This window comes from Typopeltis vanoorti, chromosome 23 (genome assembly GCF_054136105.1).
Source record: "Typopeltis vanoorti isolate ZY-2024b chromosome 23, IOZ_Tvanoo_1.0, whole genome shotgun sequence".
In the NCBI taxonomy this organism is placed as follows: Eukaryota; Metazoa; Arthropoda; class Arachnida; order Uropygi; family Thelyphonidae; genus Typopeltis; species Typopeltis vanoorti.
In genome coordinates this window covers 44,201,990-44,225,857 of record NC_143571.1, presented here as the reverse complement: position 1 = coordinate 44,225,857, position 23,868 = coordinate 44,201,990, and the positions used below count along the sequence as shown (strand labels likewise).

The 23,868-nt window shown below is 36.4% G+C and overlaps 1 protein-coding gene across 1 annotated transcript in view; it reads left to right on the top strand.

The window, feature by feature from the left end:
• The window catches only part of LOC150093808 (protogenin-like), a 497,946-nt gene that overhangs the window by 105,614 nt on the left and 368,464 nt on the right, over positions 1 to 23,868 (top strand). Inside the window, exon 6 of the mRNA XM_090412521.1 lies at positions 20,401 to 20,538. Within this exon, the coding sequence (XP_090268647.1) occupies positions 20,401 to 20,538 (138 nt within the window). The remainder of the gene's footprint in view (positions 1 to 20,400; positions 20,539 to 23,868) is intronic.

The following is a 23,868-nucleotide window of genomic DNA, read 5'->3' as shown; positions in this document are numbered from 1 at the left end:
TCAGGGTTTTCTTCAAGACTTGCCACTGAATCTCCAAGGTCTGGTTCCTGTTCTCAAACTCTTTTATTTTTTTTTTAATAATCTTTGTGTATTTTAGTCTACAGTTCACATCTGAAAGCTGCTCAAATTTTATTCGCTTTAAAACTTTCTTACATGTTATTCTTTTCAATATGAAATTCAATTTTATCCTGCTCAAGACTAAATAGTGACCACTTCCAATTTCAAATACTCTATACACTCTGGTGTCCTGAAAACATCACTATCAACAATAACATAGTCAATGAGACTTTTCTTATTCCTTGCCTCTTCTCTCCATGTGAATTTGTGCACATTTTTATGTTGGAACATGGTGTTAGTAATAAGCAATCCATGTCCTGAGCAGAAATCCAACAGGTATTTGCCATTATTATTAGCTTTGCTCTTTTCTCCAAATTTTCCCAAAATATTTTTATATGTCTGACAATCACTTCTTACTCTGCCATTTAGATTCCCGACAAAGACCAACTTTTCCTTTTTCATTGAGTCAGTAGCTTTCTCTAGAGCCTCAAAAAAATTCTTCCACTTCTACCTTAGTAGAGCTGTCTGTGGGACCATAGGCACAAATAAGTCTCATTGTCCAGTTCTCCATTCTGATATTTGCCCACATCACTCTACTTGAGACTGCCTGCCATTCAAGAAGATTAGCCTCGTATTTAGTGTTGAATACTGTGGCTACTCCTTCTTTTCCTTGATTGTCATTTCCTGAATATAACATTTTTTATTTATTATTGCTCAGAAGAAAGATCTCACCAGTTTTTGTTTTTTTTGTTTCACTCACCCCTGTTATATCGATCTGGTACTTATCTAATTCCTGAGCTAGCTCCATTTCTTTGCCATTCAGGTTTCTTATGTTGATAGTACTGATCTTCAAACTCTGGTGATATTGAGTTGGGGTGTGTTTTAGGGTTTGTTCCAGTAGCTGACTTTTCACCCTGGTTCCCTGGCGAAAATAACGGGTGCCTTGTTTAACCGGACGACGCCCCAGCCGGCATGAAATTTTGTCATGTTGTACCATCATTCAATATTTTGGTTTAACCAATAAGAATACAATTTGGTCGGCTAAATCCCAAATTGCCAGCCCATCCTCGTCCGTTCAGTATCCAAGTAGATACCCAACAGGGTGCACCACGAGAAGGTGAGGATTGGACATTAGGTCAGAAGCCCTGGTCGGGTCTCTGCATTCCTTTAAAGGCTATGTGGAGGTCTCCTCTCAGTTATACAGCTTGGACCATTAAGCACCCTGTATTTTATTTATTTATTTTTTTATTTCATTAGATTCTGTGCCAAAGTATCTAAGGCATGGTCACCTGGACCTGACTATTGTATTGGCAGTACATATGTTTCTTGTTTTCAAGTTGGGGAGAACTTCCATTTTGTCATAATATGGGAAGTTGTAAGAACAAGGAACCTTGTACACACATGGAACAGAGAGGGGAGGAAGGAAGTTTGATCCTTAGAAGAGTGAATAAAGACAGCCAACTTCATATGAGGTTTTGAAGAAATATAGAGATTATTTCTTTAAAGATCTGGCTATTTTTATGAGGTGCCTCAAATATAGAGAATAGTAATAGCATTACTATAATTTGCATGTTGTGAGAAAGAGAAGAGGAATAATTATTTTGTTAATCTTTTTTGGCACTATAGCCCTTGGATTGGAAGGCTCAGCGAATAGAATTTGGCTGTGAAGGAAGACTGGTTGAAACAGATACTGATGGTTAACAATTTTTTTGATTGGAAAGAGGATGTGTCTACCTCTGTGGATAGGTTTTCTGTAAATTGAGAAGGAAAGAGTCTGTCAGGAAGGCATGTGATGAGTGTCTAAATAATACAGTCTGTTGCTATTTTCTTTATCTATAGTGAGCTGTGTTCTGCAGCGCAGACTGTTGAGGTGGAGGAGGAAAGAGTGATTAGATGTGTCCGACCCATGTAGCCAAATGGAGGACACATGATCAGTATATCTTAGCCAGATAAAAGGCTTGAAAATGGCAGTATCAAGAGCTTTCATTTTCTAAATGCTTGATATAAAATTGGTTTGGGGTAGAGAGAGAGAGAGAGCACTGCTGTGCTCTGCTTCCAAATGGTGTCTTTCTAAATGAAGTAACTGGATAGAAAAATCGAAGATTTCACTGATGTTTTTTTGGGGGGGGGAGGGATAGCAATTAAGTAAAGAGTTAGGGTGTCAGAAAGGAGGGAATGATTTTGAATATAGAAGATATGTTGAAACTAATCAAGATAATCAGTACTGCTTAAAACTAAATTTTGGATTAAAGATATAAAGTGGGTGGAATATGTATGTAAAATAAGTGCTTGCTTCAGTGAGCAAGCACTTAAAAACAAATTCTTGGGACAAATCATCATCATCAGTCAATTCAACAAATCCATCAGTAACATCACTCACTGGAAGAAATGCTAATGCTGTGAAGCATTTAATTTTCATGTTGAATTCAGCATCTTTTGCTCAATTGTAGTGTAACTTTAAACAAATATCAACAATTTTGCAATAAATATTTTGTGCCATATGAAACAAACAACCTGTTATAGTTGTTGATGTAAACAGGTTAGAAAAAGTGTTGATAGTTGCTTTTTCGAAGTCAGTCATTAATGTTTCGGGTTCTAATGATGAACGTAAACCCTTTAAGGCACTGAATATCTGATGTAAGTTAATTCTGATTTCCCAGGAACCAAAGCGAAAAGATGTGGGATGCTAATACTTCCTATTACCATGTGTAGCGTGAGTAACTGATAATATACATGGGTGGTCTGAAAAGTTCTCGGCCTGAACCATAAATGGCAACACTATTGACAAGATCTTTTTTTTTTCTAAGTATTATAAAATTGAGTATCATGCGGTTTAACTTTCTTTGTAAAAGAAAGTTTGTCGTCAAAAGAAATTCATTCAAAGTTCATAAAAGTTTACGGGCACTCTTCTCCTTTGTTTTTGACAATTAAGAAATGAGCTACTGAGTTTAAATGTGACCATACCAGCCTTAAAGGTGATCCATGTGAAGGAGTCCAAAAAGTGTAACAACACCAGAAATCATTGATCAAGTGCACGATATGCATGTGAAATTACTGTTTATGGGCATTACAAAAGAACATGTAAGATATATTTTGCATGAAGAATTGCAAATAAAAAAACTTTGTGTAAGATGGGTGCTGCACAGATCAAAAATGCACTCGCATGAAAATCTCTGAACAGTGCTTGGAGCAGTTTAACAAGAATAAAACTGATTTTGTGCATCGAATTATTACTATGATGAGACTTGGATTCACCATTAAACACCAGAATCCAAACAGCAATCAAAACAGCAGACAGAAGCAGGTTGTTCAAAGAAGACAAGTTTATGGCATTTGTTTTGGGATGCTAAAGGCATTTTGTTTATTAATTATCTTGAAAAGGGTAAAACAATAACCGAGGAATATTATTCCGATCTTTTAACCAGACTAGATGAAAAAATTCGTGAGAAAAAACCCAGTTTGCAGAAGGAAAAAATCATCTTTCATCAGGACAATGCACTTGCCCACAAAGGTTTTGGTAATGGGAAAATTAAGGGATCGGCACTATGAATTGTTTGAACATCCACCTTATTCCCCAGATTTGGTTCCCTCTGACTTCTGTCTCTTTCAATTTCAAATTGGAAGAGATAGAAGTCTAAAACTAAAACTCTCCCTAGCTGGTCAGCATTTTTCTTCGAATCAAGAGGTGATTGCAGCTGAAGAGTGGTATTTTGCGGATCGTACTGAGAACCACTACTGGAACAGGATAATGGCACTGGAGCATAGCTAGAATAAACGTATTAGTCTTAAGGGAGATTATGTTGAAAAATATAAATAATTTTGAAATTATAAATTTGTTATTTCATTGTTAGGTCACACTTTTCAGACCACCCTCATAGTAGCTGATGATTTTAAGCTTGCCATTGCTTGATAAACTTTAGGTTTCACGGGTTGAGAAGGGTGACAATGCTCATTGAATGTTTTACATATTGAAAAATTAATCGTCATGCAATGTGGTATGTACTCTTTTTTTTTTTTTTTTTTGCACTCTTTCTTTTCACACTTCCAATACGTTTATTCAATGTATTTTCTATCTATTCTGTAAACATAGTTCATATCATCTACTATTTTTCATGGTATAGATCATTACAATGGGGTTAGTGCATAGAAATATTTATCAAAGGAAGCACACAAGCAGACTGTCAGTTAGAAAGCTTAATTTTAAAGAAATTATCTTTCTCTAACTGTTTGATACTTAAGGATCAAAGCTATATAACTGAGAGGACACCTCCACATAGCCTTTAAGGGAATGGAGAACCGACCAGGGCTTCTGACATCGTGTTCAATCCTCACCTTCTCATTGTGCACCCTGTTAGATACCTAACAGGGTGCACAACATCTACCTGGATACTGAACGGACAAGGATGGGATGGCAATTTGGGATTTAGCCAACCAACTTGTATTCTTTTTGGCTTAAACCAAAATTTTAAATGATGGTACAACATGACAGAATTTCATGCTAGCTGGGGCGTTGCCAGGTTAAACAAGGCCCCTGTTGTTTTCGTCAGGGAACCAGGGCAAACAACGAAAAGTCAGCTACTGGAACAAATCCGAAAACTCACCCCAACTCAACATCACCAGAGTTCAAGAAGCTGAATGGCAAAGAAATGGAGCTAGCTGAGGAATTGGATAAGTACCAGATCGACATAATAGGGATGACTGAAACGGACGAGGATGGGCTGGCAATTTGGGATTTAGCCAACCAACTTGTATTCTTTTTGGCTTAAACCAAAATTTTAAATGATGGTACAACATGACAGAATTTCATGCTAGCTGGGGCGTTGCCAGGTTAAACAAGGCCCCTGTTGTTTTCGTCAGGGAACCAGGGCAAACAACGAAAAGTCAGCTACTGGAACAAATCCGAAAACTCACCCCAACTCAACATCACCAGAGTTCAAGAAGCCTGAATGGCAAAGAAATGGAGCTAGCTGAGGAATTGGATAAGTACCAGATCGACATAATAGGGATGACTGAAACAAAAAAAAGGAAAAACTGCTGAGATCTTTTTGAACAATACATACAAAATGTTATATTCAGGCAATGACAATCAAGGAAAAGGAGTAGCCATAGTATTCAACACTAAATACGAGGCTAATCTTCTTGAATGGCAGGCAGTCTCAAGTAGAGTGATTTGGGCAAATATAAGAATGGGGAACTGGACAATGAGACTTGGTCCCACAGAAAGTTCTACTAAGATAGGGGTGGAGGAATTTTTTGAGGATTTAGAGAAAGCAACTGATACAATGAAAAAGGAAAAGTTGAACCTTGTTGGGGATCTAAATAGCAGACTAGGAAATGGTTGTCAGACATACAAAAATATTTTGGGATAATTTGGAGAAAAGAGCAAAGCTACTAATAATGGCAAATACTTGGATTTCTGCTCAGGACATGGAATGCTTATTACTAACACAATATTCCGACATAAAAATGTGCACAAATTCACATGGAGAGAAGAGGCAAGGAATAAGAAAAGTTTCATTGACTTTGTTATTGTTGATAGTGATGTTTTCTCCCTGGTGCAAGACCCCAGACTGTACAGAGGATTTGTACACTCTGGTGATCACCATTTAGTCTTGAGTAGGATAAAATTGAATTTCATGTTGAAAAGAAGAAAATGCAAGAAAGTTTTAAAGTGTAGACTAAAATACACAAATATTATTCAAGAAAAAATGAAAGAGCTTGAGAACAGGAATCAAACCTTGGAGATTCAGTGGCAAGCCCTGAAAAAACACTGACTAATTCAGCCAGAGAGGCATGTTGTGAAGTTGTCTATAAGGATAGAAAAATCAGAACTTCCTGGTCGATACAGCAAGTTAAAGAGGCAGTAAAGGAAAAGAAGAAAGCATATCAAAAGTTCCTCACAAATAAGTCAGCTTGTGCTCTTAGAGAATACAGATACAAATGTAAGAAAGCACTGTGTAAAACTAGCTAAACAAAAGTCATGGGAGAACTTTGGTAAGAACATAGAAAATAAATATCAAGAAGGTGGCAAGATATTCTGGAGGTTGTTGAAGAAGCTCAGAAATCGAGGAAAGAGTGCTGTAAAAGGAATTAGAGATCATAAAGGTGATATGAAAACTGGAGAAAAAGATATCCTTGAAGTATGGAGTAATTACTTCGAAAAATTGCTAAATGAAACTAGCAGTGATGACAGCACAGTGATAAAAAACACTGACCAGGCATGCAATCAGGAATACATATCCATGCTTGAAGTAGAAAAAGCCATCAAAAGTCTAAAATGTGGAAAGGCTGCAGGAGTAGATGATATTAGACCAGAAATGCTCAAGATTGGAGGTATAAAAGTTTTACAGTGGCTACACTGCATAGTTCAGAGGGCCTGGACAGAAGGACAAATTCTAGATGATTGGAGTAGAGCTCTCATAGTACCCATATATAAAAAGGGAAATAAAACAATGTGAGAATTACAGAGGTATTTCGTTACTGAGTGGTCCTGGTAATATATATGCATATATACTTGAGAAATGGTTGAGAAGGATTGTGGAAGAGAAGTTTGATGAAAAACAAGCTGGATTGAGTCCAAATAGAGGCTGTCAAGATCAGATTTTCATGGGAATATAACAAAGATCTGTATTTAAGTTTTGTAGATCTGGAAAAGGCATATGACACGGCCAAGAGAGAAGTTATTCCAAACACTACAGTTATATGGTGTTAATGGGGCATTATATCAAGCAATACTTAGTCTTTATTTGAGTTGTAAGTCAGCAGTTAGAATTGAAGGAAGTACAGGAAGGGGGTTTAATGTTACATCTGGTGGCAGACAAGGATGTATATTATTCTCATCTCTTATTCATTATCTATATGGATCACATTATGAAGGAAAGTGGTATTAAACCTGATATCAAAATTGGAGATATTAATCTCAGCTCTTTGCTTTATGTGGATGATGTTATGCTCCTAAATCAATCTGCTACAGGTCTGCAAGATTCCCTGACTAAATTGAATAACTGTTGTAATAGATTTTGTATGAAGATAAGCATTAAAAAAGACAAAGACAATGAAAATAGGCAGAAACATTGAAAATATCAACTGCATTGTGAATTGAGAACCCATAGAACTAATAAAACATTTCAGCTATTTAGGCACGATTTTTAGTGAAGATGGTAAATTAAATATGGAAACAGACAACAGAATCAACAAAGCTGGTATGGCAGGAAGCCAACTGAATAAATTTATATGGAATAAGAGAGAAATTAGCCAAAACACTAAATTAGCTGTATACAAGACAATGTTCAAACCAATTTTAACTTATGGATCTGAGAGCTGGGTCAGAAGTGAAGACTAGTGACAGCAGATATGAGAGTCCTGAGAAAGATTAGATGTGTGAACAGATGGAATCAATGGGAGTATCATATTAAAAATGAGGATATTAGGAAAGAACTTTACATTGTCAACATTCAAGAATGCATTAGCAGAGCTAATCTCAAGTGGTATGGTCACTTAAACAGAATGGGAGAGGAAAGATTAGCAAAACAAGTGTTCTCTGCCAGGTTGGTAGGAAAAAGACCCAGAGGAAGACCAAGATATAGGTGGATTGATACAGTAAAAAGTGCCTTAGTAGACAGAAATATAAGATTTGATAATATTGGAGTCTTGAGGTAACAGACTGATTTGGAGGAAAATTGTGGATAGAAGTTAGTAATGATGTAAATTTTTCATGTAATACTATCATATCCTGTACACCCCTTGAGGGTATTTATCAGGAATTTGATGATGATGATAACTGGTTGGTAAGGTCAGCAGAATGTTAGTTAAATTTTTTTCCGGCAAATTTTCCAGCCATGCATCTGGAGCACGCACGCTCGTGCGCACACACACATAAAGACAAGCTATATTACATTTCAAAGAGTATGCCAATGATTTGATCAACCGATATTCTACTGGCATGACATCTAGTGAAAAAAAAAAGGAAACATTACATCAAAGCTGTATCCTATTTATAATGTCATCAGAGAACAAACTCATATTAATACTTTAATACTGAAAAATTGGTGGCCTAATCAATAATTTAACATAAGTGTTTGTTATAATAAAGCTAATATCCTAGATTACTATAGTCCTAATTATAATTAACTCTTAGACCAAAAGGTTATGTGGCTTTAAACAGAGTTTTAAAGTTTTGCTCCAGTGAGCAAGCACTTAAAAATGAATTGAAAGTTATTATTATGCCAAGACCCCATGGAGTCAGAGACTCATCTAGGCGGTCCTTTTGTCATACACACGAGTGTGTTTGAGGTACTCATACCGAACCTAAACATGCTCAAATTCTCTGCAGATACCACACTCTCAAGCAAGGCATTCCAATCATTCACAACTCTGCATGAAAAAAAATTTCTTCTCAACCCCCCTGCTCACACCCTCCTTACACAGCTTCCAGGAATGACCTCAGGTTCTTCCCTGATCTCCCACTGTTTTCTGTAAAACCTCTCCAATATCGATCTTATAACAACCCCTTACTAACTTGTAGGTCTCTATCATATCACCCCTCTTCCTCCTATCCATTAGACTGTAAATTGCATCTTTTGAACTTTTCCTCATATTCGACATTCCAGAGACAGAAAGAAACTACATTAGTGAGTTGCCTGTGGATGCTTTCCAACATCTCTTTGTTCCTTTTGAAAACTAGGTGACCAAATCTGTGCACAGAAGTCCATGTGTGGCCTAATCAAATCCTTATACAATGGAACAAGCATCTCTTTACTTCTACAAGTCAGTGTCCTCCACACCATTCCCAGAATTCTGGGTTGTCCTCACAATTTTGTCAATGTTTCCCCTAAATTTATTCAAGTCTTCTTGTAAGGCCACAACATCTTCTCTACTCTTCATAGTTCGTCCCAACTTTGCATCATCTGCAAACAACTGAATATTACCATTTAAATCTTCTGTATCATCAATATCATTAACATACAAGTTAAACAGCAGTGTCCCTAAAATAGACCCCTGAGACACACCACTAGTGACTTTATTCTTCCTGGATATTCCTCCCCCATACACAATTTGCTGATAGTCAGTCTCCGATCCAGTGCACTAAGCTAATATCCAGCCCCATCCACTCTAGTTTGACTATCAAGTTATCATGCGGTAATCTATCGAAATATAAGTATACTACCGTGTATCCCTCTCCTCTGTCCAAGGAAGCTGTCACCTTATTTAATATGTAAGTAGATTACTGAAACTTGACCTTCCTTTAGAAAATCCATGTTCTCCATCAAAGATAATACCATTGTTGTCAACCTACTTCTGGATCCTAGTTCTCACCAGCTTTTCCAACAACTTAACCACAACACCTGACACACAGATAGGCCTATAATTTGATGCCTGAGTTCTTTCACCTCCCTTATGAAGCAGCACAATCTTGCCTTCCTTCCACTCGCTTGGAACTCCAGAAAAAAACTTGTTTCTTTCACCAGAAAGAAATGAGAAGAATCTTTTCTAAACTTCATACCAATATTTTCCTCTCTGGATGGTATTGTTCCAGCTGTTCTTGTTCTGAAAGTTTCCTCTTGGGAGTTGACTCTTTTTCTGTGTTGCTATTTTATTCTTATCTAGCATTCTGGAAATTAACCTATATGCAACCCATTCTTAATATGGGCGACTGATCTTCGTTATGCATAATTACCACTTCTGTTTTACTAGTTGCAGTTCTTTCTGAAGTAATGGAGAAAATCATTAACCCTTCTACTCTAGTTTGAAGTTTCTCAACTAATAAATAATTTCCAGTATGGATTTTGCCATTGCAGATCAACAGATGATGATCTGGCTTATGTTGCCTCTCTTTGATCAAATGGCATGGAAAAACTTAGGAATCCCAAGTAGTTAGTTATTGCACATAAAACTGTTTCATTTTACTATTGTTAATAATGGTAGATAAATCAAAGTAGCGTGTTATTACTCTGGTGAAAAGAAGACTGACATGTAAACCTATTCCATTTACATTGCTTGCTAAGATTAAAATGATTAAATTCAGTGATGATGGTTTAAAACACAAAACTGCAGTTTAAACTGACCTTGTACTACCTCTTGGTACAGTTATTAATAAAAGCAAAGTTCTAAGTGAAGCGAAAAGTGCTATGATAGTTAATACTATAATTAACTGTAAATGTTAGTCTTATTGCAGAAATGTATAAACTTCATCATCATCAAATTCCTGACATTTAACCTCAAGGGGTGTACAGGATATGATAGTACTACATGAAAAATTTACATCATTACTAACTTCCTATCTACAATTTCCTGCCAAATCAATCTGTTACCTGTCAAAGCTACAACATTGTCAGACTCTTATATTTATATATCTATCTTCTAAGGCACTTTTTACCATGTCAATCCACCTATATCTTGATCTTCCTTTGGGTCTTTTCCCTGCCAACCTAGCAGAGAACACTTGTTTGGCTAATCTTTCCTCGCCCATTCTGTTTAAGTGACCATGCCACCTGAGATTAGCTCTGCTAACGCATTCCTGGATGTTGACAATTTCAAGTTCTTTCCTAATATCCTCGTTTTTAATATGATATTGCCATTGATGCTATCTGTTCACGCCCCTAATCTTTCTCAGGACTCTCATATATGTGGTCTCTAGTCTTTGGTCAAGAGTTCTACCTCTGACTCAGATCCATAAGATAACATTGGTTTGAACACTGTCTTGTATACAGCTAATTTAGTGTTTTCACTAATTTCTCTCTTATTCCATGTAAATTTATTCAGTTGATTCCTACCATATCAGCTTTGTTGATTCTGTTGTCTATTTCCATATTTAATTTACAATCTTCACTAAAAATCGTGCCTGAGTAGCTTAAATGTTTTACTTGTTCTATAGGTTTTCCATTCACAATGCAGCTGATATTTTCAATGCTTCTGCCTATTTTCATTATCTTTGTCTTGTTATTGCTGACCTTCATACCATATCTATCACAACAGTTATTCAATTTAGTGAGGGAATCTTGCACACTTGTAGTGGATTTATTTAGAAGTATAACATCATCCACATAAAGCAAGGAGCTGACATTAACATCTCCAATTTTGATATCAGGGTTAATACCACTTTCCTTCATAATGTGATCCATATAGATAATGAATAATAGAGGTGATAACGTACATCCTTGTTTGACACCAGATTTAACATTAAACTACCTTCCTGTACTTCCTCAATTCTAACTGCTGAGTTACAACTCAAATAAAGACTAAGTATTGCTTGAGATAATGATCCACTGACACCATACAACTGTAGCATTTTGAATAGCTTCTCTCTTGGCACCTTGTCATATGCTTTTTTCAGATCTACAAAACTTAAATACAGATCTTAGTTATATTCCCATGACTTTTCAACTGTTTCTCATAAAGTGAATATCTGATCCTGACACCCTCTATTTGGCCTGAATTCAGCTTGTTCCTCACCAAGCTTCTCTTCCACAATCCTTCTCAACCATTTCTCAAGTATATGGACATGAATCTTACCGGGAACACTCAGTAGAGAAATACCTCTGTATTTCTAATAAACAGTTTTATTTCCCTTTTTATATATGGGTACTATTGGAGCTCTACTCCAATCATCCTGAATTTGTCCTTCTGTCCAGGCCTTCTGAACTATGCAGTGTAGCCACTGTAAAACTTTTATACCTCCATTCTTGAGCATTTCTGGTCTAATATCATCTACTCCTGCAGCCTTTCCACATTTCAAGCCATTGATGGCTTTTTCTACTTCAAGTATGGATATGTATTCCTGACTATATGCCTGTTGAGTGTTTTTTACCACTGTACTATCACTGCTTGTTTCATTTAGCAATTTTTCGAAGTAATTACTCATTACTTCAAGGATATCTTTTTCTCCAATTTTCATATCACCTTTATAATCTCTAATTCCTTTTACAGCACTCTTTCCTCCATTTCTGAGCTTTTTCAACAACCTCCAGAATATCTTGCCACCTTCTTGATATTTATTTTCTATGTTCTTACCAAAGTCTTCCAATGACTTTTGTTTAGCTAATTTTACACAGTGTTTAGCTTTCTTACATTTGTCTCTGTATTATCTAAGAGCACAAGCTTACTTATTTGTGAGGAACTTTTGATATGCTTTCTTCTTTTCCTTTACTGCCTCTTTAACTTGCTGTGTCCACCAGGGAGTTCTGATTTTTCTATCCTTGCAGACAACCTCACCACATGCCTCTCTGGCAGAATCAATCAATGTTTTCTTCAGAGCTTGCCGCTGAATCTCCAAGGTTTGATTCCTGTTCTAAAGCTCTCTCATTTTTTCTTGAATAATGTTTGTATATTTTAGTCTACAGTTCAGATCTGAGAGCTGCTCAACTTTTATTGTTTTAAAACTTTCTTACATATACTTCTTTTCAATATAAAATTCAATTTTATTCTACTCAAAACTAAATGGTGATCACTTCCAATTTCAAATCCTCTATACATGCTGGTGTCCTGCACCAGGGAGAAAACATCACTATCAACAATAACATAGTCAATGAGACTTTTCTTATTCCTTGCCTCTTCTCTCCATGTGAATTTGTGCACATTTTTATGTTGGAACATGGTGTTAGTAATAACCAGTCCATATCCTGAGCAGAAATCCAAGATATTTGCCATTATTATTAGCTTTGCTCTTTTCTCCAAATTTTCCCAAAATATTTTTGTATGTCTGACAATCATTTCCTACTCTGCTATTTAGATACTATTTAGAAAAAGCAACTGACATAATTTTCATTACGTCAGTTGCTTTTTCTAAAGCCTGAAAAAATTCTTCCACTTCTACCTTAGTAGAACCATAGGCACAAATAAGTCTCATTGTCCAGTTTCCCTATTCTGATATTTGCCCACATTACTCTACTTGAAATTTCCTGCCATTCAAGAAGATTAGCTCGTATTTAGTGTTGAATACTATGGCTACTCCTTCTTTTCTTTGATTGTCATTGCCTGAATATAACATTTTGTATTTATTGCTCAGAAAGAGCCCACCAGTTTTGGCCTTTTTTGTTTCAGTCACCCCTATTATGTCAATCTGGTACTTATCTAATTCCTCATCTAGCTCCATTTCTTTGCCATTCAGGCTTCTTATGTTGATAGTATGATAACTAATATTTAAGGAATTGACAGCGTATACTAGAAATATAGATTAAATAAACTTTAATATATACTTTCCGATATTTCGGCGAACGTCACGTTGCCATCTTCTTGGGAACTTACCACAAAGACACGTGCACACAAGTACTAATAACAGCAAATGAGACTGAAGCTAGGAAGCTAGCGTTTTCCTAAAGTCCTGATGGTGCCCCCTGGCGGGCTATATTGGTAGTTCTTGGCCTTTGGGCTGAAGTTCTTCTGATAAAAGTTTCCCAAATTTGGGGCAGTCTCATGCATCCAAATTTGTTGAGGTTTGGCATGTTCCTAAGGGCCGAGGCTGATTCCATGAATAGTCTTTCATACTTGAACTTGCTGCGGTGTATTACTGTGGCTTTCTTCCATCTTATTCTGTGGCGAGTATCCAGAGCGTGGTCTGCAAGCCCAGAGTGGCTGTACTGGTGAAATCGGATGTAATCCTTGTGTTCTGAGATTCTGATATTTGCTGTCCTGCCTGTTTGGCCAAAGTAGGACAGTTTACAGCTGCAAGGGACCTGGTATACACCAGGTAGGTCTAGGGGAAGTGGTTGGTCTTTGGTGGAGCGGATAAGGGATGCCTTGAATACAAGGCACTACAAGAATTGAAGAGAAACAAAAAAATAGTGATCACCAAAGCGGATAAGGGGAACGCCACTGTGGTACTCAATCTCAAAGACTACACAGGTAAGCTCAAGGCTTTATTATTAGATCGTTCCACTTACCTCCCCATTGATTACAATTCCACCAACTCACAAATTAGAAAACTCCATAGGCTCCTTAAGAAGGTCACTTCTTGGCCTGTGGAGATTACCAACAGACTAAAACCCTATAACTCTAGACCCCCCCGCATATATGGGCTTCTAAAAATACACAAAGTAAATGTGCCATTATGTCCCATAGTGGATGGCATTGATTCCCCCACTTACAAACTAGCCAAGCATTTAGTCAAAGCGCTCTCACACTATACTGGCAATACACCATCACACATAAAAAAACTCAGCCCACTTCAAAGCCAGTATAGAAAACCTTACACTCCAACATAATGACCAGTTTTGATGTCTCCTCTCTATTCACGAATGTCCCCCTCAAAGAAACCTTAGAGCTAATCCAAGCTAAATTTCCTCCCGATATCTCAGCCCTATTTCAGTTTACAATGAACTCAGGCTATTTCGTTTGGCAGGAAAAATTCTACAAACAAATAGAGGGGACAGCCATGGGCTCACCACTTTCCCCATCCTTGGCCAACTTCTTCATGGAGACATTTGAAGAGAAAGCCTTAAAGTCAGCCCCACAAAAACCTACCATATGGCTTCGCTACGTTGATGATGTTTTCGCTATTTGGCCACATGGCCCGGATTCACTCCTCTCCTTCCTAACACACTTGAACAACCAACACCCTAGAATCAAATTCACCTTGGAAAAAGAGGAAAACAATAACCTCCCCTTCCTAGACGCACTAGTCACCTGCCAACCTGATGGAACCTTGGTTTTCTCAGTTTATAGAAAACCCACCCATACAGGCAGATACATTCACCAACAATCCCCCCCCCCCCCCCCCCTCACAACAATATGGAGTTATTAAAACATTATTCAACAGGGCAAAAATAATCTGTTCTAATGATCAAGCCCTAACCACTGAACTAAATCACAACCGTGACACTTTCTCAGCCAACGGCTACCCCCTCCAAAAAATACTTAACCCATTTATCCTCAACCCACCACCCCCTCCCCTTCACAAAAAAGATTACTCTAAATCCATCGCAATTCCCTACATCTGAGGCACCTCGGAAAAAATCAATAAAATCTTAAAAAAACATGACTTGACCACTTGTTACAGACCACATAGAAAACTGGCATCCCTTATCTGCTCCACCAAAGACCAACCACTTCCCCTAGACCTACCTGGTGTATACCAGGTCCTTTGCAGCTGTAAACTGTCCTACTTTGGCCAAACAAGCAGGACAGCAAATATCAGAATCTCAGAACACAAGGATTACATCCGATTTCACCAGTACAGCCACTCTGGGCTTGCAGACCACGCTCTGGATACTCGCCACAGAATAAGATGGAAGAAAGCCACAGTAATACACCGCAGCAAGTTCAAGTATGAAAGACTATTCATGGAATCAGCCTCGGCCCTTAGGAACATGCCAAACCTCAACAAATTTGGATGCATGAGACTGCCCCAAATTTGGGAAACTTTTATCAGAAGAACTTCAGCCCAAAGGCCAAGAACTACCAATATAGCTTGCCAGGGGGCACCATCAGGACTTTAGGAAAACGCTAGCTTCCTAGCTTCAGTCTCATTTGCTGTTATTAGTACTTGTGTGCACGTGTCTTTGTAGTAAGTTCCCAAGAAGATGGCAATGTGACGTTCGCCGAAATATCGGAAAGTATATATTAAAGTTTATTTAATCTATATTTCTAGTATACGCTGTCAATTCCTTAAATATTAGTTATCATGTTTAACCAGCGTATAAGCCTCTCAACAAGAATATGTTGATAGTACTGATCTTTAACTCTGGTGATATTGAGTTGGCATGTGTTTTGTGATTTGCTCCAATATCCGACTTTTCGCTCTTCTCCCTGGTTCCCAGGCGAAAACAACAGGAGCCTTGTTTAACCAGATGATGCCCCAGCTGGCATGAAATTCTATCATGTTGTACCATCATTTAATATTGTGGTTTAAGCCAATAAGAATACAATTTGGTCGGCTAAATCCCCAATTGCCAGCCCATCCTCGTTCGTTCAGTATCCAGGTAGATACCAAACAGGGTGCACCATGTTAAGGTGAGGATTGGACATTAGGTCAGAAATCCTGGTCGGTTCTCCACATTCCTTTAAAGGCTATGGGGAGGTCTCTTCTCAGTTATACAGCTTTGACCTTTAAGCATGCCATGGATAAACTTAATGTAATAAATTGATGACCACACAGGTTGATGTGTTCCCTTAAGTCAAGATATTCAGAATAACTTTTTTTGTTTATATATCTGATATAAATGAATGCTTTATTTATGTCATTTATTATTATTATACAGGTACCTCCATAGAGTTTGTAGATTCATTGCAGGAGAACCCAATCTATCCACATATTCTATCATACCTCCTTGAAAACTATTAACAGACAGAGCACTCACAACTGACTCTGGCAACCCATTCCACTCATTCACAACTCTCCTAGCAAAAAATCTAGTCCCTACACCCCTATTAACCACAACCTTTATTCAATGTCCAGGGATGATTCCTTGTTCTGGTCCCTTTAACCAAGTGCTGAAACATTTCCCCTGCAATTGTCCTATAAAACCCTTTAAGCAATTTAAATGTTTCTATCATATCCACTCTTTTTCTCTTATCAACCAACTACTGCAATCCACACACTCTCAATCTATCCTCATAGGGAAAAATCCACAAGCCACTCACCATCTTGGTCACTTGCTTCTGAATCCTTTGTACTGCTTCCTCATCTATCCCTAAGAAACTTAGGGGACCAGACTTTAGCAAAGTAATCCAGATGTGGACATATCATCGTCTTATAAAGAGAAATAACTTTCTTATCTCTACTTGTTAATGTCATTTTCAATACCCAAGTAATCTTATGGTCTACCTTAGCAACCTTAACAATATGTTCTCTAAACTTTAACTCTTTGTCTACTACCACCACCACCACCACCATCATCACCCCTAAATCTCTAGCTTCATCTGTTTACTGGAGTGCAGTGCTATCAATGTGATGCACAGCTTGTAATCTATTTATCCCAAAATGCAATTAACTTTACATTTCTTGACATTAAACTGACATCCATTATCTTTTGCCTATACTGACAGCCTGTTTAAATCATCCTGCAAGCTCTCCATATCTCCTTGATTAACCATTACTCTACCTAATTTAGCATCCTCAGCAAACAACTGAATATTTCCTTTTAGGTTATTTCCTATATCATTTATATACAAATTAAACATCAGTGGTCCTGGCACTGAACCTTGCGACACACCACTAGTCACCTGTTTTCACCTTGATTTTGCCTCTCCATAATACTACTTTTTGATATCTGTGTAGCAGCCACCCTCTTACTCACTTAACGAGTGTCATATCCATCCCCATTTGTTCTAATTTGTGTAACAGAGTTCCATGTGGTGTTCTGTCAAATGGCTTTGAAAGATCCAAAGAAATCATCATGTAGCCATTTCCTTTATCCAACTTAGCTGTTACTCTATTATGAAAAGTTAGTAAATTACTAAGGCATGACTGACCCTTCACAAAGCCATGTTGACTCTCATACAGTATCATATTTTTATGTACCCATTCTTGAATTCTCGTTTTTTGTCACTTTTTCTAGTACAGATAACCCTTGTATAACATGGATGTTAGGTTCCACAAAAATGGCACATTATATAAATCGTGTTATGCAAGACTCAGATCACATACAAAAAGTAGGGTTAGGTTCTGAAATCGTTTTTTTTTAAGATTATATAAACAATGACATATCCAACAAAAAAATATATTTTTATTTAATTAAGGTAATTCATGTAAGTTAAGAAAACAAATAAACTATGAAACAAATACATAATATAAAATTATAAAAAATTATTAATTGTATGTAAACTTCATTGCACATAATACATAAGTGTTTTAGGCAAAATAAAATAAAGTGTATATTTTAATCGTCATCAGCACATCAATATTAATGACATTTTCCATCTTGCCATCAGTATTTGCTGCGTTCCCATCACCTTACAGACGTTCACTTTTTGAAGCACTTAATACATACTCCTCCCCCCCCCCTCAAGTTTCAATTTCTTTCCATATATTCTTTAATTTTCTCGATGGATACATTTCACACACCCTGCAGTCCTGCTGGACAATGTTGTCTTTGCTGATGTTGTTCGTCACATTGGTGCCATGCCAACGATATCACAATAAAAATGTTATAAAGACACTAAATACTCTAAAAACACAAAAATATACACTAATAAACTATAATACACTAATTTTCTAATGAAAAAACACAATAAAATGGATAAAAATCACCAATTTTACACCAGCGCTAAATTACACAACCACTCACAATATAACCTCAAATTTGATTTTGGGATACACAGCTTGTAATCTGTTTATCCCAAAATGTGTAACTTGACATTTCTCCACATTAAACTGAATCCCATTATCTTTTGCCCATGCTGACAGCCTATGCACATATGATTGCTTAAAAATGTTATTCGACATTGCATGTATCTACAAATGTGTGTGTGGGCGGGGGGGGGGGAGGCAGCGATTTACTATACAGTGATATTAGCTGTATGACAGTGGTCTTGGAACCTAACGTGTCGTGTGGCTGGGATATGCCTGTACACAGTTCTTATTGCTGACAGCAGATAACACTTCACTTTTTCATTTGACAATATAAATTACCATGATTTCCAGATCAGCCAACCTCTTGTATATGGGCCCAACATAAATAAAAATAAAATAATCTGCACTTCTTCAGACATTCAATTTTTTGTTTTTGTTTATCAAACCTTCTTCTACTCAGAGTTATATCCATCCTCCTCGCATCATCCATCAGAGAGGACAAGTATTATTAAAACTGTGTATACACTAAGCTCATTTTATCTGTTCTGATTCCCTTCTGTCATAAGAATTGAATAAAAATCACTGTGACTGCTAACGAATGTAATCAAGCTACCATTGAAAAAGTTATCGATAAATATCATCCTTCAGTTTGACCATAGGACAAATGACATGAATCATTTTCATGCCATTTGGCCTGATAATTTATGCACTACCATCAAACCATTTCAGTGAAAAAGTATTTTCTTTTCTACTTTCAACCAAGAATAATTTCCCACCTCTCTCTTTCCTTGGTGTGTGTGGTCATGAACTTTGTTATTTTGGTCAGAGACTGACTGTTTTCCTGAGATTAGCATCCAAGAACATCAGCCCTACATCAAATTCTTGGAATCTGGATAAATGTAGCCTTGCTTTCCATGTCATTGACACTAGATACAGTTCTCTGGAATTAAACCAAAATTCTGGACTTAAGTTTATTTAAATTTATTTGTTGAAATGTGTGAAACTTGACCATCGATATCTCAGTCATTCTGATAACATTCCTATTTCAGAGTTTTGAGAAGTAATCATGGTTAATTGTTCATAACTTACACAATTTTTTTTAAAATAACAAATGAATTATGTAAGTTCGCGCGGTTAGCCTAATGGCTTTGCGCTTCGCAAGCATATGCCTGGGGAAGGAGTGTCCTAGGTTCGATTCCCATCGGAGACGTGAGGAGTTGAAGGATCTTCCTCAGCCATAGCCAAGTTAGCCGGTCTTGGGCGCAGGTAGGGTTTTTTCTGCCAGTTTATCTGGTGTTTTTCATCCCGCAAGCAGGCAAACCGGCCCCGTGAACACACAGGGATACAGCCAAGAATACCTTGAGGCATAGGAGTGACCATTCTATCCTCGTATTTCGGTTACGAAATCCAAGCATGCTTGGAAGGTTGTGGACTTTAAAGGCCTGTTAAAGCCATTGGGATAGATAGAATTATGTAATCTTGTGTTTATATTATAAAAACTAATCTTTATTTTCCATGAACTTTAATAGAGTATTAGAGTATATAATATTTTCCTGTTTTCTCTACTGTGGCAGACATGAGTATATAAACACGTGCTTCATGAATAGTCTATCTGTTCAATGATCTCTTGTTGACCTTTAACTAAGAAGAAATAAATATAGAAGCTAATAGATTCTATCATTCTTCATGTGTTGATTGTTATTAACTACATAATATATCCACCTAACTGATTGTGGCCTGTCTGTTATACTGAATGGGTATAACATGGGTATATACCAACATGTTTTTTCATGGCTATCCCATGAAAAAACATGTTGGTTTTTCATGGGATTGCCACTGACATAGTGTTTTTTGGTTGTTGAATAATTCTCAGTACACTGTTTTAGAATTCCTGAACATGGTTTCAGTCTCTCTCTCTCTCTCTCACACACATTCATCTGCTTAGTGTTTTTAGTAACTGTTTCTACTCAGCTTTGATTACCATATTATTTGAATACCTTTAAAAGCAGTGTAGAAAGAAATGACTATTTGGAACAGCATTTTCATGTGTACGTGTGAGGGAGAAAGTGAGTGAGAGAAAATAATTAAAATGACGCCTATTGATTTCTTGTATTTAGAATCACCTGAAAAGTCACTTCATCCTGAGTTCCTGAGTGCATCCTCTCAAGATATAACTACTACTGTGAAGTCTGTAATTATTTTGGAATGTATGGCTGCAGGGTTTCCCCTTCCAACTCTTCTGTGGAAGAGAGCAGGTGGGTGTTTTGTTAAAACTTTATAATCATTCTTCATCCACTTAAATTCCTTTTTTTGCAAGAAGTACAATGAAATAAATTCGCCTGCTTTACTTATTCACGAACAAAAAATGTTGGTTTCTTGTTAATAAAAACTGTAAGCTTTGTAGTGGTGCTTTTACCTGTTTGTAAAACAGGTAAAATCACCACTACAAAAAAACCACTTGGTCAATCATCTTTATTTTGGAGGCCTTAAGTGTCTTGAAAAACTTCCATGTTTGGTCTATAGATTAGGGTTTCCAGAACAGGTAAAAATGTGAATAAAGACATACAAAAGTTATTAAAATTAATAATGCTAAAAAAAAAAAAAAAAAAAAAAAAAAAAAAAACCTTAGCCCACTCATAGTACTACAGGTTTACAACACATGCACAATGCATTGCAAATTGTGGGTTTCAGGATATATCACAAGTGCATAGTACGTATTCAGCAAATTCATTCCACATGAAATTCAAATGGAAGGTCTGAAGTGTCTTAAAAAAGTTCCATGTTTGGTCTTCAGGGATTGTTTCTATAACAGGTGAAAAAATGAATAAAAATATACACAAATTATTAAAATTAATAAAAAAAAAATTCCTTAGCCCATCCACAGTACTATATGTTTACAGCCTTTCATGAGTGAGAGTTGCATGCCTACACACACACACACAAAAAAAAAAAAAATGAATTGCATTGCAAATTGTGGGTTTCAGAATATATATATCATAAGTGCATAGTATGCATTCAGTAAATTCAATCCACATGAAATTCAAACTGGCAAGAGGATACATTGTTTACAAACATACCTCGAGGGAGGGGACTGAAAAGTTCGGATGAACACCTAGAACAAAAATGATATTAAAGCAACTGATATAACCACAAGAAAGAACATATCTTAAAACTCTTTAACCCCTATGTTTCATCATAATGATTTATTTTTCTTTTAGGATATATAAGAGCTGCTTTAATATCGTTTTTGTTTTAGGTGTTTATCAGAATTTTTCAGCCGTAATTATATCTACCTCATGCCTTGGTTCCTTTGTCATAGATAGTTTAAACAACCAGCTTAGAGAATCATTTAGTTATTATTATTATTTTTTTTTTTTGCTGTACATTAATAGCATGCAGTATGCATTTTAAGATATTTATGCATAATTAATGTTTGAGTAAAAAAGAACTTTGCTAAATAATTGTTTCAAGTTTAATTTTAAAAAAATCACATTGATGTCATCATCTGGATCTGTGTACACTGGAGCCAGTTGTCAGTTCATGACTAGTAATATACTTGATTGAATAATACTGAGCAACAAATCTGCTTTACCTTGAAGCTACAACAAAGCGAGTGAATAATGTCAGCATGCTCAATTCAAATATGAGCTTAATATTTCAGTAATCAAAATTGTGTTATATTAGCCCTTCATTAAGAAGACTTAATTCACTGAGGGTAGTAGTGGCATTAACTCTGACTTCCATCATTTCATCATCATCAAATTCCTGACATGTACACTCAAGAGGTGTACAAGATATGATAGTACTACATGAAAAATTTACATCATTACTAACTTCCTATTGACAATTTTCCTCCAAATCAATTAAACAAATGTTACCTGTCAAGACTAACATTATCAGATCTTATATTTCTATCTTTTAGGCACTATTTATCATATCAATCCACCTATATCTTGCTATTCCCTTGGGTCTTTTTCCTGCCAGCCTGGCAGAGAACACTTGATTTGCTAATCCTTCCTTTCACATTCTGTTTAAGTGACCATATCACCTGAGATTAGATCTGCTAACACGTTCCTGGATGCTAATAATGTAAGGCCTTTCCTAGTATCCTTGTTATTAATATGATATTGCCACTGATGCCTTCTGTTGTGTCCCAGTTTACGATTTCTACTCTAATCTTACAAATTCCTTTTATCTATATTCTTCTAACTTCTATGCCCGAGATTTTACCAAAACTTATACCAATATCTAAGTTATTGCTCCCCGTAGTACCCCTAATATTTGTATTTATACTGCGCCTTTTGGGATATTTAGTTTAGGATATTACATACATAAACAAGGAGAAAGAACTCAAATATATCTGAAAGTGTAACTATTGCAGTCGTGACACTTAACTCGATTCTCAACTTAAATTTTCTGCACGACTAAGTACAATATTTTCAAGTGGTTATCAACTGCACCATTTATGTTGTCATAAATAGGGAGAAAGTCAATCTCGAATATATCTCTTAGTATTTAAATATTATTGCAGTCGTGACTCTTAATCTCTTTCCTCAACATTAAATTTTCCGCGTGATTAGGTACGATGATTTTAAGCGGTGCATTGGATTAGCAACATCAGACAACTCTTTTATCATTGAACAAAAGGTTTATTAAGTTTCTAAACATGGTACAATTCAAATACTAAACTAAAATACTTATAGACTAACATTAAATCATTACAAGCAATATGGCTAATTGTGATTATGCCGCCATACACATTAATTCATAAATTCACCTGATGTGAACAAATTAGATCAATTCACACTATCTGATTATTCATACTGAAGTAGATTAACAAATCATTCACTGCTAACACATACTTGTGACATTTCAATTATTTTATACATTACATTAGGCATTCAATTCTTAGGATACGTAATTACTTAATTCACACTGTTCCGTTATACCGTTATTTGCACTAACACATAATTATGTCATTTAAATATCTTGTGCAATATAATAGACATGCAAAAATACCTTAGGACTCTTAACTATTCACAAATCTTTAACACTAGTCAATCTACACATAACACATTCTATCATATACTGAAGTCCTAGTATAACTTCAACAGTTCTGTATTGGAATCACGATACTTTTCACAGACAAATTTCTAGTTAACATAGGTTATGATTTACAGTACCTTTCTTGAGCTTTTCGTATGGGCCTTTATTCTTTTCCAAACGAACCTTTGGTATAACTTCTCGTAACTCTGGAATACTTTAACACGCATATATTTGTGCTCTACTATCAGCAACGAGGACATCGATCTCTTTACAGCTTTCTGCTTTGCGTAGTTATCACTCGCGTCGAAACGAAGAAGATCCCTCCTTTTCTAGGACTCTATGGAAATTTTACCTTTGCTTCCTACTCAGGAAAACAGGAATCGAAATACCGCTCACTTTCGTTTCCGTGTTGTGACGAGGAGATATCACCCCTGTCGCCACTCAGGAAAACCCCGTGAACTTCACCGGAACCAAAACCAAACTCCAATGCCAAAAGCGATTATCCAAAAAAAGCTTCTTGGGGAAGGGGGGGTTACCAA